Source organism: Natrix helvetica (genome assembly GCF_964273705.1).
Source record: "Natrix helvetica genome assembly, chromosome: 5".
Classification (NCBI taxonomy): Eukaryota; Metazoa; Chordata; class Lepidosauria; order Squamata; family Natricidae; genus Natrix; species Natrix helvetica.
Window position 1 is genome coordinate 106,717,252 of NC_138551.1, and position 19,391 is coordinate 106,736,642.

Genomic DNA, 19,391 nt, shown 5'->3' on the forward strand with positions numbered 1-19,391 from the left:
CTAAGGCATAGCATAGCCCAACTTGGCTAAGTCCTTTGATTTCAGATTCACATCATTGTAGTGCAGGATGGATCATTGGGAAGTGGAGTACAGGGCTCTTCCAGTACAATCAGTTGAGACACGGGACAGAAATCCACCTGTGCTGGTACTAAACTGTCTGTGCTTGTGGATCATGCCAGGTTGTTGAATGCCTGGATCGAGCCGGTTAAGTCAGGCTTCATATTCCAGACTTAGAGCAATAGATGTGAAGGGTGTTGAACAATGAAAGGTGCTGTACAAATGCTGATGACAATTATCTGAAACCGTGTAAGTTGCACAGTCATATTCCACAGATTGGGAACCTGCTGTCTGTCTTCCAGAATGCCATATGTGCCATTTCTGTGCAAAACTACAAATGGCAAATCTTTATATCTCAGAAACAATTGTCAGTTAATTAAGCCTCCAATTTGCATGTGTTCAGGTTCTGTAATCGTAGCGTTCTGGTGTGTCTGTGTGGTTTTTTAATGCCAAACTTCTGTTGGCTGAATTTGAGATCATCCCTCCTGCTAAAAAAGCTGCCGCTCATCTGGGATGAGAAATGGGCCTTTGAGGAACAATCTGAATGTTCAGCCAAATTGCACTCTTCAAAAGGGACATGTTGGCTGAATTTGGGAACTGAAAGATTTGGAAACTCAGTGTTGCCCGTGGTCTCTTCCTGGCTTTCACCTTCTCGGTGTCCTCGGAGGTGACCAAGGAGTACATCTGAAGATGGGAAGCAGTTCAAGCTTTGCTTCCTGCTGGTTTTAGTAGATCTGAGAATTAGAATAATTTTTCTCTGGAGGTGGTAAAAGTCTTCTCCTAAAAACCTTTTAAAACTCCCTAGAAAAAGGAAGTATTTACCACCTCTGGAGGGGGTAAAAGTCTTATCCTAAAGGTTACTCCCTAGAAAAAGGGAAGCAACTCCCTTGAAGGAATCTTCCAGCTGTGTCAAATGGACAAATAGATGCAGTCAAGGAAGCCTTTCATTAGTTAGGAGCTTCCCATAAAGCTGAACTTGGTTTTGGAGAAGTTCTCAAGAAGGTTGCAGCACCTCTTCTCTGCTCCTGAAGAATACCCCTCTTCTCTTGCATATGGTCAACAGAGAGTCTTCTGGCATGCAATTTGGGCAATGCTGTGCCACAATGTTGTGTGAAAGATTAGGAGCAAGGAGGAAATGAGGAGCTGACATGAGACACTGACATTAGCCAATCCTGAAGGATCCTGGAAAGTGTTCAAGAGATGAGTTTTGCAAGTGGGGGATCAACTTCTAAGCCAGTGACCTACAATTTGTTTGACATGAGTGGTTGCATGGCATAAAAAGCTGAGCACGTGTAAATAACTAAATGTTTAATCTGAGTTCAGTGTTGTTACTATTTTAAATATATACAGAGCCAAGGGTGCAGCCTGGGTGGTTTATGCATGCATCAAGAAATAACGGGTGACATCGGTGGGCTTTCTTTTCATTTCCTAAAGAACTGGGTAAATAATCTGTAGCCAAACTCAAGTTCCTGTTTGTGTTTTCCCCATTCTTTAAATCTCAGCCCTGCTTTCTTTGTTCGTGTGTTTAAAGGGAGCTGTGGCAGAGTTGCCAGTTTTTCTTCCAAAAGGATTGCTGTTCTGAGTTCTTAATTCTAGGGGTAGATGCAGACAAAATGTAGCAGAGGAACCCAGGGAGAATTAGGGAAAAATCTGGAGTCATAGTGGGTGGGATCCTGATTCAGTGTACTTCAGAATGGAGCATGGGCAGCCCCGGGTAGCAAATGGTGGCCATCTCTGAACACCTAGCCTAGATTTTATGATCGATAAAAGGTTGATCCTGGGGGGGAGGGGTGTCAGAATATTAGGAATGCCAGCTCTTCTCTTCCCTGGCCTGGATGAACATAAATGCCTGCACGTTATTTAAAAGTGGAGAAGACCATCAGTGGCTGCTAATGATCTGAATGGGAGTTAAGAACATGCAGGTCTTAGCCGAGAACCATACCTGCTTCTCTCTGTCTCCAGGGCATTTGGATTCCCACAAAGAAAGCTCTGCCTTTAATTCACATTAGTTCATCATTAGTCCTTCTGGAGAGGCCCTTTCCTCTGGCCATAGGGGGGACCCAGCTGAAAGCTGACCATGCTTCATAGACCACCAGGGACTTTCTCAGAAGAGCAGCTATTCTGGCAGGCTCCCCCACAGCCAGCCATTCATAGCTGAAGATGAAGATTGCTCCTCACAAGTTTTTCTACACCCACAGGAACATCTTTGATTTTTTTGAGGAGTTGGGGATGAGGAAGTGGAGAGCATCTTTCTAGCAAAAGCCTCAGCTGCAGCTGACCCTTATTTTTATTTTCTCAAAAAGCCTTTGGGGTCTGTTTAGTGCCTGAGCAGTTCTGGCCGTAGAACTGCTGTCACCTATCCATTTAATTCTTTTTTAATCAAAGGAATCTAAATTAAACAAATCAGGCAGGACACGCAGCTTACGGAGTGCCAAACCCATCGGCTTCCAAGAGAAGCATGTTGAAGTTTGAGACCCACAGTCTGAAGGCTCTGGGCCTCCCAAATCGGTTTTGCTGATTCCATTGTGTTACTAATTTAACAACTTCAGTGGTTGCACTTAACATGTGTGGAATGAAAATGTGTAAAACGGGGCAAAACTCACTTAATAACATTTCTCACTTAACAAGATAAACTTTGGGCTTAATTGTGGCCATCAGTTGAGGACTACCTGAGCAGATTTTCAGATTGATGGGTTTTAGGCATAAAATGAAAATGGAGTCGTGTCTGACCTCTGGGGCTGCGTCACTGAAAGGCCATGGCTGGGAGGGAGGAGAGGCTGGAAAGAAGGGCCAAAGAGGGTGGGGTTATCCCCCCCCTACCTCCCTGCACACCCCCTCCCTCCCTTCCTGCCAGGGTCTAGAAAGCAGAGGTGAAATCCAGCAGATTCTGACAGGTTCTGGAGAACCAGTAGCAGAAATTTTGAGTAGTTCGGAGAATCGGCAAAGGCCACCTCTGGCTGGCCCCCGAGTGGGGAGGGAATAGAGATTTTACAGTATCCTTCCCCTGGAGTGGGGAGGGAATAGTGATTTTGCAGTATCCTTCCCCTGGAGTGGGGAGGGAATGGAGATTTTGCAGTATCCTTTCCCTGGAGTGGGGAGGGAATAGAGATTTTACAGTATCCTTTCCCTGGAGTGGGGAGGGAATGGAGATTTTGCAGTATCCTTTCCCTGGAGTGGGGAGGGAATGGGGATTTTGCAGTATCCTTACCCTGCCACACCCACCAAGCCATGCCTACAGAACCAGTAGTAAAATGTTTTTAATTTCACCACTGCTAGAAAGGCATCAGAGCAGTTGGGGAGGTCATGAAGGGAAATGAGAGAAACAATTTTCAATGCCTGCAACGTCACCAATCATTCTAAGTAGCCTTCAGGAAGCCTATTTTGTGCGTATTTAAATAGTTTGTTTAAAGTAGCATTGTGAATGTAAAATAATTCGGGGTGGCGGAGGAAATGAAGTCTTGGGCCTGTTTGAAAGTTCCCATTAATCCTGTCTCCCAAGACTCACGCGGGGGATGACAGTCACTAAAACCTGTCTAAACAAATTGGCTGTACAACTTAGGATGTGGAATTGGCTTGTTCAAAGCAAGGCACAGTTTGTTATTGATGCTCAAGAGGTCCTCCTCAAGGAAAGATTACACAACAAGCAGTGCTGAAAGGAAAAGAGAGAGGCAAGCCTGCAGCCAGGACTTCCCCAGCGCCAAACTAGCCCTTTGCTTTAGACCAGGGGTGTCCAATCTGGCTGGGGAATTCTGGGAGTTGAAGTCCACAAGTCTTAAAGTTCCCAAGTTTGGACGCCCCTGCTTTAGACGGCTAAGATGGGGCATGAAATATGAATTCTCACTTAACTTTCGGTGTGGGACAACTTGTCCAGATCCAGCAGCAGTTTTGACAAACGTGGCTTTCTATTTAACTCCTGTTCCCCCCGCCCCCCACTTCAGTACAAATTTAGATATAAATTATTGCTATTGCTTGAATGGCACATCAGTTGTCAAAACAGGTGCTGTCTGAAACAAAAGCATCATTCAATGCAGAAATTCATTTTTATCACAGGAGTTCTCCCTAGCAGTGACAATTTTAATTTCTCCCATCTTAACATGTGCTTCCTCATCTTAATAGCTTTAAATAACATGCAATTCATATATTATAATAATACTCAAGCATTTTACGTTTTTCTCAATCTTAAAACAAGTTTTCTCCATCAGATGGGAAGTAGGATATCTCTCTTCAGGGGTATCAGAGAATCCCTCGATCGTTTGTCCCAGCAGAACCTCTAAAGATGCAGGCGTCCTTGCTACTGTCTACTACACAACCAAGGCGAAGTCTGGCCTCATGTTGATAAACGTCTAGGCTCTTCCTAGTAAGCAGCAAAAATCCTCCCTCCCAAGTTTTGACTCCAAGCCCAAAATGAGCTGTGTAGCAAAGACAACCAGCAAGAGCAGTGGTGAAATTCTAATATTTTTACTACCGGTTCTGTGGGTGTGGCTTAGTGGGCGTGACAGGGGAAGGATACTGCAAAATCTCCATTCGTTCCGCACTCTGCAGCCAGCCATAGGTGGTATTTGCCGGTTCTCCAAACTACTCAAAATTCCTGCTACTGGTTCTCCAGAACCTGTTAGAACCTGCTGGATTTCCCCCCTGAGGAAGAGGAAGGGATGCTTTTAAGATCTGCAAAAAGTTTCACTTCTTGCCCTTAGGCGAGAGACCATACCACAGACGGCCCAGTTCAATGGGTGTTGAGTCAAGAAATTCACCAAGAGATGCAGGATGTCTATTTAACGCTTGCTCATTATGGCTAATAGAAGAGATTGTTTACTTGTTCTTCACTTGCAACAGAGTGTAATCTCTCTCAACTTTCAATACAAGATTAGAAGCTGTCCAGCAAGCAGCTCAGTGTGTTTTCCTTGGACAATTTTTATTTGAGGGATTGCCTCCTTTGTTTTTTCCTCCTTTTTTTTTCTTGACATGGGAGCTTTTTCGTCCTCAGCACTGGCTTACTGGAGCTGAAACTAAATTATGTTGAGCTGTCTCTTTATGTTTGTTTTAACGACTCATGTGGATGTTTATTTATTTTTAAAAATGTATTGATTCAGTTTCAGTCTGCCCAACTCCTCAATGACACTGGATGGATTACAATAAAAAATAGGAGGGAAAAGCCCCAACAAATATCAAAGAACACAGCCAACCAGAAGGCTAACTCAGTCTGACAAAAAGCCAAACCAAAATCTTAAGGGCTTCTCAGCCATCCTAAAACGAGGGAGATTAACCAGATTTTTAATAGTTTTTGGAAAGCCATTAAGACGGCAGCAATGTGGACCTCTGACAAGATAACATGCCATTCATGAAGAGTCACAATTCCTGGGCTCTGTAAAATGACATTGTTTTATCAAAAAGACCCCAAATGTTCCCACTCTGCCTGGACATGATCTCTCCACCCTATCCATGCCGATTAAAGGGGTCCACGGAAAAGGAAGGAGAACCGCCACAAGAGAATGCCTTCCTCCCTGAGACACCAGAGCTGGTCCAAAAGAATGCCATGGTCAACGAAGGCTGGTGGGAGATCCCCAGGATGGACTCACCATCTTCATCCCAGATCTGCCTGGGTTTATTGACTGGCACAGTGCCTCTCTACTGATCCCTCTCCTGAAATTTGAATGAATGTGTAGATGATTTATTTTCTCCAGCCTGATCAACCCTCCAGCCCACTTCTTCCCAAGACTAGATGGAAGTTGATAGGATAATTGGTGTTTAGAGGAATTTTATTTCCCAACATTCAAACGGAGGCACATGGCTTCACGCCATATAAAATTAAATGGGGGGGGGGGGAGGAATGGCTTCCTTTGAGAGTCTCATCTGATCAATTTGTAAGTTTGCAGAACCCAAATAAAAATCCTTGAGAGAGATCCGTTATGGTTCTTCTGCCTTACTTGCAACTGGCCCACTGAGGCTGCTAATTGTCCCACCTGTGCTAAAGCAGTCAGTCATGTACACTTCTTCCTAAAAGTTCAGATTCTCAGAACCAAACAGATTATGTGAAGCAGGAATCCCAGCATTATTGTACAATATACCTGGAAATTTTCAGTGGCAAAATCTGGGGTTTTGTGTGACTTTGGGAATATTTATAATGGCATGAAGGATTCATTTATCCCAATAGGAAGGGCAGATATTAGAGTCAATCTTCTTTAATATACCTCTAGTTCCTCCTTTGTGGTTGTCCAAGAAGAAGCACATCCTTCTTGTAAATGTATAAATGTGACAAATGCAACTGGGATTCAGGGAATGACTCCTGATGCCCTCCGGTGTTGGGGTGGACCTGAGACTCAAGAGCTCCTGGGAAGGATGGTGTTAATTGCTTCAAATTTAGATTGGAGGTTTGCTTTGATGCCTCAATTAATGTATCACGGTTGTTTTTAAACTTTGTTTTCATGCTGGTGTGTTATGCATTCTGGGGGAATTATTCCACCAGGGCTGTGAGTGGCCACATACGTTTTCTATGTAGCTCAATGGCCTTTCCCCTTCTTAGGATGGTCTGCCAATATGCGGGTGACAGTGGAAGTGAGGTTGTCACTGTGTTGTGTGTGAGAGAGGGATTGGTACAGGCCATCCGATTCACCCCAACAGGAGCTACTGTGGGAGGATGAAACAGAATCAGACTGAGGATGCTCCTTTCACTCCTTGGAGGGAAGAAAGAGTGGGGTGAAATGGTCCCTTTGGATAGAAATATGGGCCCAACAACAGGAACATAGCCAGACAGGGCTGTTCTTATGAAACAGAAACTGCATGTGAAAATGTGCTGCTGGTTTGGCTGGCAGCTGTGCTGCTTCACTAGTCTCATCTCCCTTTTCTTGTGGTTGATTCCCTTATAGCCATGATGGAGAACTTATGGCATATGTGCCAGAGGTGGCACGCAGCGCTCTCTCTGATGGTGTGCAAGCCATCGCCCCACTTCAGGTCTGCCACGCATGTGCATGTGCCTCCCGCTGGCCAGCTGGTCTTCAGGTCTCTGCCACACATGCATGGGGTGTGTGTAGAGCACATGTATGGGGGGTGCATGCATGAGTGCGGGGGATAGGTCACATGCGTGGGGACCGCACACACATTGCATTGTGGGGGTTTGAGTGTGTGGGCTTTGGGCACTCGGTCTGGAAAAGGTTAGCCATTCACTGCCTTATAGGGTGGAAATTACAAAATGGGGAGGAGGGGACAGATGTGGATTAGGAAGCCCATATTGTACATAAACCCACAGGCACATATTCAGCACAACATACATTATTGGAGGTTACCAGAAGAAGAAGGAAAAACAGCCTATAGTAACTATTACTATACAGTGTATATGTTACCTCCTCCGTCTGTATATATCTATATTTATGTATCCATATTGTTGTTTTAATTTGATTGTACACCGCCCCGAGTCCCTTCTGGGAGAGGGCGCGGTCTATAAATTAAAGTATTATTATTATTATTATTATTATTATTATTATTATTATTATTATTATTATTATTATTATTATTATTATTATTATTATTAGCCTGTCTCCGGCCAGGGTTCATCTGCTTAATGAGGAGGGATGTCTAAAAGCCCTTCCTTTCCCACCTTCAGACAGAGGTTGAACCAGGCTGGGCAGCAAAGAGAGGTCATCCCTGTGGGGGCTTCCGAGTTGTGTCCCTCAAACGTTGCAGTTGGCGGTGAAGCCGTTGCTTCTGGTGTCTCCTGGGGCAGCTCTGGCCTCCTTGGAATAGGCCCTTTGCAGAGGAAATTGAGAAAAAAAGGGGGGGGAGGGAGAGCAAGAGATGTTATACTATCAGCGGGAAAGTGTATCTTTCATAACTGATGATAATTAGCACTATAATCTTCAGTCCAAATAGACAATTAGACAAAATAATTATGTCTCTACAAGATGTCTGTATAATGTTAGTAACTTAGTATGTTTCAGCAACCTAAATTATTCTGTTCTTCTATTACGATAGGTTGACTACGGTTCCCCCCCCCCCCATAGAATTTAATTAATCTCCCCATTCTAAGTATCGATTAAAACTATTTTTTTCACATGTATAGGCAAGACTGAGAGGTTGTGATCTGGTCGTGCATGAGCAGGTCTGATACTCATAAACAATTATGGCTGTTATTTTCTCAAACAAAACAGCCACTCAGTTTCCAGCTCTCTTCAAAGTGTAGTCGCAATGCCACTTTTCAAAAAGAGACACTCCTGCCCCATCAAAATCCCTGTTTACTCTCTGCTCCCCCTGCAGCCTCCCACTTTTCCTTTGGGCCTGCCTCCCAAAATTATGTGCAGACTTTGCCCACTAAAGGGTCTCCTCTTGATCTCACATATGTTTTTCTGCCACCTCCTGGTTCAGGATTGTACAAGTGAAAGAGTCAGCTTGTCTGGAGGGCATTAGCCCATCAGAGGCAGGGATACCTGCGCAGCAGTGGTGGGATTCACTTACCTTCCCTAGTACCAATTCGCAAATGTGAGTGCATGCGCTGCAGCTGCGTATGTGCACTGCCTTCTGCACATGTGCAGTGCTCATGCACTATGTTGGGGTGGGTGGGCGGAGCCTCCCGCAGCCAACGCTACCGGTTCACCCAAACCGGAGAGAAACGGCTGAATCCCACCTCTGCCACGCAGCCCAATATTTACCCTCTCAGCATCGCTTTCAAAAGTATACATTTTTCTAGTTTATGTGCCAACTGTCGTGTATTAATCAAAATAAGCTTAAGCCTGGCGATGGTAAGGACACTTTACAGTGGCCTTGAGTAGACAGAAATTAGGAATAGAGAATTATAATTGGAACTGAAGGGACGTAGCTTGTTCAAAAGGAAGTGAAGTAATAAAAATGGGGAAGAAGCTGCCCTGTGAGTCGAAAGTACCCACTTCTTCTCAGAAATTTGGGAATAAAATCTGGTAGTGCAGCAAAGAGCATTTGAGTTAGAAAATGGGGGGGGGGGGATCAAATTGATGCAAATTGATGTTTCCTGCCTCAACAGGGGGTTGGACTAGAAGACCTCCAAGGTCCCTTCTAGCTCCGTTATTCTATTATTCTGTTAAAAACTCTGTTGTGATTGTTCTAGTTGACGCCTTTCTCCAGCAGAGATGGAAGAATTAGCTCAGTGGAGAAGACTTAGAAATGGAAATATCAGGGATATTGGAAAAGAACAAGTATAGTTGAGTGTATACCTTGGACTTCAAAAGGGGGGATTTTAAAGTCAGGGCAACAAAAGGAGGGTTCTGTGGCAGAAAAACCTCAAACTAGAGCAAGTTAATGTAGCCGTGCAACAATACACTGGCTTAGGGAAGACATGAAAAACATTCATGGAGGACAGAGGTCCCAAACTTGGCAACTTTAAGACTTGTGGACTTCAACTCCAAGGTCAAAACCAGGAAACAGGGTCACCCACTTAAGAAACAGGAAGGCCACTTCTAACCACAAGAAAGATGGAACCAGTGATTGGGGGAGGTATCTAAGCAGAGCCAGGCCCGCATTTGCCTGGATCAGAGGTGGCATTCAGCAGGTTCTGACTGGTTCTGGAGAACCAGTAGCAGAAATTTCGAGTAGTTCAGAGAACCACCTCTGACTGGCCCCATCCCCATCTATTCTCTGCCTCCCGAGTCCCAGCTGATCGGGAGGAAATGGGGATTTTGCAGTATCCTTGCCCTGACACGCCCACCAAGCCCAGACAAGCCATGCCCACCAAGCCACACCCACCAAGTCACACCACAGCCACAGAACCGGTAGTGCAAAATTTTTGAATCCCACCACTGGCCTGGATGCTTTTGTTTGGAATTCTCTGCTGGGCAGGAGATTAGACTGGATGATCTCTTGGGTCCCTTCCAGTTCTAGGATGGCTGTTGCTAGGATCGGGCACATCCTTTCAGTGGAGGAGAAGAACCTCCACCCAGAAGACCCTCCAACTCAGGAGGAAGAGAAAGCGGCACACCATGGCTCCTGCTTAGGTTACCTGGATGTAAACTGGGAAGGGTCAGCCCAGCCAGACCTTTCTGGGCACCAAATTATGCCGTTAGCTGCCACAGGTTTAATGCAGTTGGGGCTGGATTCAGCCAGAGTGTAAGGATTTCCCAGCCCTGGGGAGGCCAGAAATGCAAACGCCAGAAAATGCTAAGCATTTTCAATTCTCCCATCAAAGGTGCTTTAGTTGAATTGGCTGTATTAATATTATTAATATTGTCACATGTCATTTTGCCATAGAGACCTTTTGTTCTGGTCCTGTATACTGATGGAAATGATGATAATTATAACAAGGTTAGATTATGGTGATTACCACTCTGTTGCAGGCACGCCACTGTAACCTGTGGCATTTTATAGTTATTGTTTAATAATAGCATCACAGCAAGTTCCTCCAGGTGTCATATAAACTAAACATACCATTTGTTAGTGGAATTAAAACCCACACTACCAGCAGTTGCAGGAAAGAGCCAAGACAGAGGTTTTGGCCACCGGAAAAATGGAGCAAGAGGTTCCACTCCAATGAGGAGTTTCCACTTGGGGAGAGGTACATCAGGGTCAAAGGAGAATGGAATAAGATCTGTATTCATTTGAATCTGATTTTAGTGGCCAAATAGATCTGACGGTCCATGAGTCCTGAGTTGAGCTTCATTTGCTTGTGAGATGGAGTTGTCTGTTTCTGGCAGTTCAGAATGTATAGTCTTTCTGCAGGTGCCTTGCATGGCTTAGACTCTGGGCATCATCCCTGGAGCCTCAATAACAGGGTTATTCGTTCCTGATGGAGTCATGATTGCACTCATCTTTTAGTTATTCAATGGTCAACTTTGTTCACTTGGGATGCCAACAAAGGGTTAGCCTTGGCAGTTCCTGAAGAAGAGGAGGTGAGCACTTGGCAATAGAAGTGCCACTGCCTTTGCCCCTTTAGAAGCAGCCCTGTATCGCCTGGTCTGGCACCCAGATCCTTCCGAAAACAGGAACCTTGGCCTGGCTGAGCCTTGGAGAAGAAACGTATCAGGCTAAGAGTCGTGGTTCCTGGGAAGATCACGCTTGCATAAGGCTCTTTAAAAAGTGCCAGGCAAGATTTATGGAGCATTGGCACATGACATGGCTTTTAGCATATTTCCTGCTAGGATCTGTTGGACAGCAAATCCCATGATTCCCAGCCAAAATGACCATACAGAATTAAGTTGTAATTGCTTGCATGACGCTTGAAGCCACCCCTTGGTACCCATAATTCCCATACTGGTTGAGAATATGAGAGTTGATGTCTAAGGTACCTGGAAGACATTGAATGGGGTATTTAGAAATCGCTGATTGCTGAACCTGGCAATATTGGGCATTCTTGCTTGGTATCTCATGAAATGTTGGCTCTTGTCCTTTAAAAGTAATAGCATTTTCACTTCCAGTGATCTGGAAGGATCTTTTTTGCAAGGATGACGTTTGGCCCTGTGATGCTGCCACCCGCTGTGCTCCTTTCAGTCAACAGATTTGATTAAAGGACAATTTCAATAAAGGACAATTCTCTAAAGCAGAGGTCTTCAAACTTGGCAACTTTAAGACTTGTGGACTTAAACTCCCAGAATTCTCCAGCCAGCTCTGCTTAAAAGTCTTAAAGTTGCCAAGTTTGAAGCCCACTCTCCTCTAAAGTAATACTGGTAGTCCTCAACTTACGACCCTAATTGAGCCCAAAATTTGTGTTGCTAAATGAGACATCCGTTAAGTGAGTTTTGCCCCATTTTGCGACCGTTCTTACCCCATTTGTTAAGTGAATCACCGCAGTTGTTAAAGTTAGGAACACAGTTATTAAGTGAATCTGGCTTCCTGCATTGACTTTGCTTGCCAGAAGGTTGGAAAAGGAAATCATGTGACCCCGGGACACTGCGACCGTCATAAATGCGAACCAATTGCCAAGCATCCGAATTTTGATCACATGACCACAGGGATGCTGCAACAATTATAAGTGTGAAAAACAGTCATAACTCGCTTTTTCCAGTGGTGTTGTAACTTTGAATGGTCACTAAATGAACTGTGGTAAGTCAAGGACTACTACCTGTCAATTTAAGGAAATGTGGGGGGAAAGGAGGAATTAAAACTAATTGCCTGGAAATGTGCAGGAAATCAGAGCATTGGCAATCTTATTTTGCAGGAGACTTGCAGAATTTTTGTAAAATTTCTTGGGTGATTATGTCAAATGTTTCATGTAACTTTTAGAACAAAAGTTTACTTCAATATTTGTGTATTAGGCAAGGAAATTGTATCATAAACAGGAATTTTCTAGTGACTCAGAGTTCCAGGAACCCCGTTTACAATTAGATCTTATTTGTGCAAATAAGAACAAGTTAGAACCATTACTCATCATGCTATGCATTTTTGCCTCTGCAGATTAATTGCATTTTCCAAAAGGGCCCCTTGCTCAATTTCTGGCAATGCAGAGGATGGAACGCATACACACACCTCTGCTTACTAATTATTTAGAAGTAAATTCTATTTCAAATGGTATTCATGGAAATATGTATAAAAATTGATTGAAATAACATTAACAATCATAACATGTGCTGTGAACAAGAAGGACTAGCCTAATGAAGCATGTATGTCTCTTTGCACTCCCCCAAAAGGGCATATGCTCATGTGACCTCTCCATGGGTTATTTATTTCTGTGCAGGCTATAAAGGCCAAGATTCCTTCAAGCCAAGCTCAAATCCTGGCAATTTGTGGAATTGACCTCTTTGGGGATGAGATGTAGACTTCTCGGTCTAACCTGCTGGACATCCTGGCCTTTTTTGTGGTTTCTGAGCTTGCTTAGGGTACTTTAACATCAGCTGCCATGGTCTCAGTGCCAAGTACTGCAGCCAAGTCACCCTTTTAGGAAAGAGGGTTTTCTTTCCATAGGGGTTTGGCTCCCCCTTGTGCTGGTGCCCTGGGGGGTGGGAGAACAGCCTCCCAGAACAAGAGCAGACACCAAAAGGTGTCCTGATTTGTCCTCCGTGAAGTGAGCTCCATCCATGGATAGTGGTGGAGCAGAGCAAAAGACCAACTCCTTTGGATCTGCTGCCATGAGGCTCCTTCTTAAAATTTTAGAACCAATCCAAACATTTGAACAGTCAGCATGCCCTACTTTGGAACTGCTTTTAATGAAAGTAGAGTTTAAAAAACAGGAAGGGTTAGGGGAAAGGCGAAGGAGTGGGAAGAAGACGCAAAGATTTGGGTGGATGGAAATTATGGTCATGCTGCACACCCCTGGGATGGCTGCATGGGGGAGAAGCACCAGAGGAGAGCCACAAAAAAGGAGGCCCCCTCAGCCCCTGCCCCTGCTGGCTCCTCCCAGTAGCAACTGGAAGGAGAGAAGCCCCTCGCAAAGCCTGTGGAGCTCCTGGAAAGAGCTGTCAACCAGGCTGGCCCAGAATCCTTAGGGTGCTTTGAAGGCATTTCTGTGCTGGGACAAGGGGGGAGACAGAAGATATTCTCCAGGTCATTTGGTGAGAAAAGCCTGTTGTGTAATTTGGTGATGATACAAGTCAGGAGCCAACGTGACCTTTTCCCCTTTGGCTCTTCCAGGATGAAGTCATTGCTGCTTCAGAAAAAGTAACGGTGAAGCTTGAAGACTTGGCCCAATGGGCACGGACAGATATCTCCAAGTGGAAACGTGGCGTCCAGGATGAAGCCTTCACACCTCCAGAACTGACAAAAGATGGACAGAGGGAAGCCCTAAGCAGGTTCCGGCAATCCACGCACAACAGTGGCCTCAATTTCAAGGACATTTTGAAGGAAAAGGCCGACTTGGGTGAGTGTTCCTTTGGGCCTTGGGTGAGATGGCTTCTGCGATTATTGAAGGGACCAATTTTCTTGGGCTTTTCTTGAAAAAGGAGAAGGGGTGTGTGGCAGAGACTCAGGGAATCTGCTAAGGACTTCTAAGGTGACTGTAAAAGGAAGGGACATTGGGCTGCAGAGGATGAAGCATATTGAAAGTTCACTGGAGGGAAAGGATAATGTGTGAGCGATATTTGCGCAGAATAGGTGCATTAGAGTCAATGCAGAATTTAGAAGGAGGGCCACTGCCACAGCCACTGTAGGGATCTCTGCTGTCCTCCCTATGAGTCTTGTGTATGACAGTCGAGAGAGGTTTTTTTCTTATGTGTGACTTTCATTGGGCCCCCTTACTGATGGACTAGGACTAGGTGTTTTGCTCCTTTTGCTTAATTGCTCCCTGGTCATTTCATTGCCCAGTGGCTGAACCCCTGAAAGATCCCCTTTCTGGGTTTGGAAGACATGAGGCTGGCTCAGCCTCTCTCCCTCCCTGGCATCTGCGCCCCACCAGTCCTGCCACCACCATCTAAGCTGGTGAGAATTCAGTCTCACTCAGACCAAAACACTCTTAGAGGCCTGGATGTTAAACATTGCCTATCTTCGTGTTAGTTAGAAGGTTATGGGGATCACATCCCTAACTGCCTTGTTAATGCTTTCCATGCTTTAGTTATTTTTCTACAAGCTGTTGAGCTTCTCAGAGACAGAGCCTTTGTAAAGACTATCTTCTGTTTTGTAAGCTTCTAACAAACTGCACACGTATACTCATGTATCTAAACAGAAACTAGCAAGTTTACCCAGAAACCAAAATAATTAAAATAAATATTCAGAGACTTCTTTACAAAATCTCGCCCAAGAATTTGAGTGGCACAATCAATATGTAATCCAAAGGATTTAAGGAAACCATGTTGTCTGGCAGGGTCATGTAAGAAAAAAAAATCCTGTATCCCATCGGATTGTATCAGTTGAAGTTATTCCAACTGACATGTCTTCCTTTTAGAAAAGTGTAATTTCACGCTCTGTTCTGGGATGCGAAACCCCAAAATGAAGGGAACCCTGGAAGTTTCCATGCTCCGTGTAGAAGCCCCATGAAAGTTCTGACCCAGGGCTGGTGGCCTTGTCTTATCCTGGTTTCTTCATTCAAAGCTTCAAGGAATCAGATGATGACCTCCTTATATTTGGGAGGTACATCTGGACATAATCTTTCATCTTTGTTTCATTGCTGCTGGGCCTTGGGACTTTCCATCTCATCCTTAAGTAGACAGAAGTAGATTTTTTCCTTCTGGGAGAAAAAAAATGTTTCTCTGCCTGGCAGAGTTGGGGTTTTATTTCCATCAAAAGATGGGGTTCCCAAGGTGGTGGAAGACTGGGAAAGATTTCTGATGTGTGGCAGGACAGAGTTTTTACTTCTTTATCCCATTTATTTTTTAAAAAAAAAATCCTTTTCTTTAATTTATAAGTATGGTATGGATATTAATCTTTTTTAAAAGCCCTGATGATAGTTTGATACTAGTAACTGGAGTATTTAAAAAGTTTCTGATCTGATTGTGGATAAAATGTTAGACTACATTAGCGGAGAGTGTTTATTCAGATTTTTCACAACCATTATTTGCCAAAGGTTCGCGTAATCCTCCACGTTTCCTTGGTGAAACAGACCAGTAGTCTTTGCACAACCCTTTGAGAAGGAATCCAAGTTGGCACAACACCAATGTGCAAGCAGAGTCCAACTTGGCTCATCTTGCACAAGCAGGTCAGCAGGCCAGATGTGTAGCTTGTAGTTATTTCTAAGTCCAGGATGACTGCAAATTATTCTTTACCCATCTCGTTGTGTCACGTGATGCAAGTATAATTCTTGCTTGTTTGGGATTGGGAAGTTTATGGGTCAGTGTATCAATTTTGTGTAATCAGCCTAGGAAACAACTTTGCTTTGTTATCCAAGGATTAGGGTATAATGTAGTGTGTGAGCCGGCAATAGTGTCTGAGGCCAAAATGGCAGGGAAAAGATTTCCCCAGTATCCCCGTAATAAAACTGTCCTCTTCAGAATATTTGGCAACATGAAACCAACTAAATAGATCAGCACAGCTGGAGGCCGGGCTATAAAGATGCTCTGGGTAACAAACCACCAGAGAAAACAACGGAGGGCTTTGCATCTCGCTCTGTTGCTGGTCTGGCTGTGTAACTCGTGCAGGAGTCATCCTGGCCAAGGAGAACAGTGTTTGAAGGATGCTGGGATCAGGGAATTCCCTGGAACGAGAAAGGAACTGGAGGGGTTGACTTCTGGTTCGGTTCCAGGCAATGGACATTGAGCTGGTTCTACCCGGTCCAGTACATCTGAGAAAGATTTTACAGAAGTAAGATTACAGAGGTAAAGCTCCAAAGCTCCAAAGGCAGCTGATTGAGATGGTGCAAATGACAAGCCGATGTGATAAAATTGGTCAAGAGAATCCTAATGTTATTCTTGATGATCTGCCCACTGGCTAAAACTAATGGCGATCAGCTGACGAAGCCCCTTTGCTCTTTGCATTGCTCAGAGCAGCTCAGCAGAAAAAGAGCAGAGGATGGTTGAGGGCCTCTGTGGGTCTCCGCTCCTCTCCTGGAGCAAAGTTCCAAGTCCAAGGTGCTCCTAGTCAGCAGGAGAGCAGCAGTTGCAATCGTCACTAGATTTATATCAGAAATGCTGTTTCTTTGAGACACATTTATCAAAATAACAGAAGTTCAGCCTTACCGGATAGATAATAATAGAACTGGTTGTGGAATGTGTTATTCACATTAAGCATGCAAACCTGTTTTTCAAGATAAATTCATTTGATTAAACCATTTATTTGATCCTCCTCTGCCACCTCTTCTTCCTCCTTCAGAGTTATGATATTTTTAGAGTAAGTTGGCTTGCATACCCAATATTGGATAAATCAACATCATTGAATGAGGGTTTGTTTATTTTACAGACTTTGAGCAAAGCAAGTCAGTTGAAGGCGGGATAATGCAATATCTTCATTCATGTATTCATTCATTGGTCTACCTATTGTTCAAGAAAAGAAGTCAAATTATTTTATATAACGCTGCTTCTTACAGAGCTTCTTTAAATGAAGTATGAAAGCTGTTTTTAGGTTTTATTGCCCCATAAAGATGTCATTACAGTTGTACTCTGGTTATATGCATTGAGTTGGTGTTTAAGCAGGAAACAATGTCTTTATGGGTTGATCTTTTTTTTATGGACACCTTTTGAGGCATACAGTAGAAAGTGTCAGGATAAGGTTATTAAAACAGCATTCTCAGCCTTGCAGTGAGTTTATTGTCAATTACGCAGCCTCAAACTCTGAGGACAGGCAGTTATCAATGGCTTCATCTCCAAATGTGCCTTTGGAAAAAGATGAAAAAGACTGGGCAGTCAGAGCTGGACTTGCATGGAAATGGGAAGAAGGAAGGAAGGACTCAACATTTAGCAGAAGTGGCTCCATTTATAGAGGTCACTGCCCCATTTCTTCCTTTCTTATTATCAGGGTGCTCTGGCTTTATTGGATGAATCAGGTGGAAACTGTGCCTGACTTTGTACCTCACCCTCAGTCTTCCTTGAGAACCGAACTTTACTTTTTACTTTACTTTTATTTAATTTATAAACCGCACCCTCTCTCCAAAGAGACTCGGGGCGGTGTACAGTCATTTTTAAAAACACAATATAAATACATATAAATATAAATGGAGGCAGCAGCATACAAACTGTACAATAACAATTAAAATTAAAAATTAGAAATACATTAAAAACTACCCCTAGAAAACTACCCCAGAATAAAATAATTGCCAGGAGGATAAAGATGGGACTATAGATGGGCTAGGCCAGCCAATTGGAACAGGTGGGTCTTGAGTTTCTTGCGGAAGGAGCAGAGGTCGGTAGTGGTTCTGATATCGGGGGGGGGGAGGTCATTCCAGAGGGTTGGGCCCATCACAGAGAAGGCTCTACTCCTGGGCGCCGCCCGTTGGCATTGCTTAGTGGATGGTACCCGGAGGAGTCCCTCTCTGTGAGAGCGAATTGGTCGCAGGGATGTATGAGGTAGGATGCGATCCCGCAGAACAAGTTTATGTAGCGTGTTAAGACATAAACAGTGGCTCATAAACTGTCCACAATTCCAAACCTTGCTTGTTTCCTCTGGGTTATAATGTGGCATGGATCTAGTAGCACTGTATCTCTGGCCTCGGATTTATGCCAGGCCATTTGCTAAGCTGATGGCTGTCTGGTTTTAGGTAATGAATGCATGCAGTTTTCTGTGGAAGCCACAGCTTCTCTTTTTCCTGAGGTTTTCCTGGACTCTTTTCATAAACCACCACTAAGGCTGACTGGCCAGTCCCTCTGTGGTTTGCAGAGTGGAAAGAAATGAGGAAATTGATTTAGTGACAGAGCAGACTACTTGTGACCCCTCAAACAGGGTGAAATTCCGCTCCATGACAGCCTGTCCCATCAATGGTGAGGGCAGGGGGCATCTGCCAACCAACAGCCTTTGAAGGGCATATCTTGGTTAGTGTCCTGTCACACTAACCAGCTTTGCTCCCTCCCATGGACCTTCCATAATTTACTTGCCAATTTGTGCTTGCTGAATTTGATGTGGGAAAATCAATGAAATGGGGGAAGAGGTTACTCAAGTTCCCATGCTGAATTATGGTTTATTCAATCAACCCATGAGGATTACAGAGGTGGTTAGGACCACTTCACTCAGTTAGAAACGCTAACTGTGTGTGTGTGTGTGTGTGTGTGCGTGCGCGCGTGTGTGCGTGTGCGTGTATATGTGAAGGATGGAGAAGTTTGGCGTGGGGGTGTGAGTCTCATGCCTTTAACTGCACACAAGGTATTAGAAGTCAGCTATTTTTTTTATCTTGTCTTTTATTTAGCACGAAAAGAACAAGATACATTTTTTGTAGATGATGAATGTCTGGAATTAGTATGGCCGTCACAAATCACAACACACATGATCCATCTTTCAATAATTACTTTGTGGCATAGATTGTTTCACAGCTTCTTTCATTAAAATGTGAAATATGAATTAAATAGGAATGCTTGGAGCAATACTATCTTTGGTGAAGTCATCTGGAAAAGGTTGGATGTGCTGGTGGTGTTATTTCCTCTCCCCACTTCCTGAGTAACAAATGTAACCTGATTTTTTAGAAATGAGTGGCCGGTATATCTTGTATATGAGTTGAGAATTCCTAGGCAATCAACAGAGAGAAAAGGAGCATAGCCAAAGAACATGTTATGGGGGGGGGGGGGGCATTCAGTCTGTTGTGTGTTGGTCTTCCATAGCCATGAGTAGAAATCTCAAGCTAGAATAGTTTTGTCAGTTTTAACTTTTTTTAATGTGTACACTGAGATGTTGCACTTGTTTAATTGCTTAATTGGTTAGAAGCGGCGCTGTTAAATTGATCTAATAGTTAACTTCCATAGTTTAACAAGCTGGCTGATCTTTATTTTGTAGATCGGAGACGGCTTCTTTAATTACACTTTTAACATTCTAGGTTAATGATACTTGTACATGTTTGTTTTTATCACATTTTGGTGGACATGGCATGGATCTGCATTAAT

At 44.0% G+C, this 19,391-nt stretch overlaps 1 protein-coding gene across 2 annotated transcripts in view; it reads left to right on the forward strand.

The window, feature by feature from the left end:
- The window catches only part of ARID5B (AT-rich interaction domain 5B), a 132,913-nt gene that overhangs the window by 9,401 nt on the left and 104,121 nt on the right, over positions 1 to 19,391 (forward strand). For both annotated transcript variants that reach the window (XM_081955996.1, XM_081955997.1), the window contains one exon: positions 13,576 to 13,801. In XM_081955996.1, the coding sequence (XP_081812122.1) occupies positions 13,576 to 13,801 (226 nt within the window). The remainder of the gene's footprint in view (positions 1 to 13,575; positions 13,802 to 19,391) is intronic.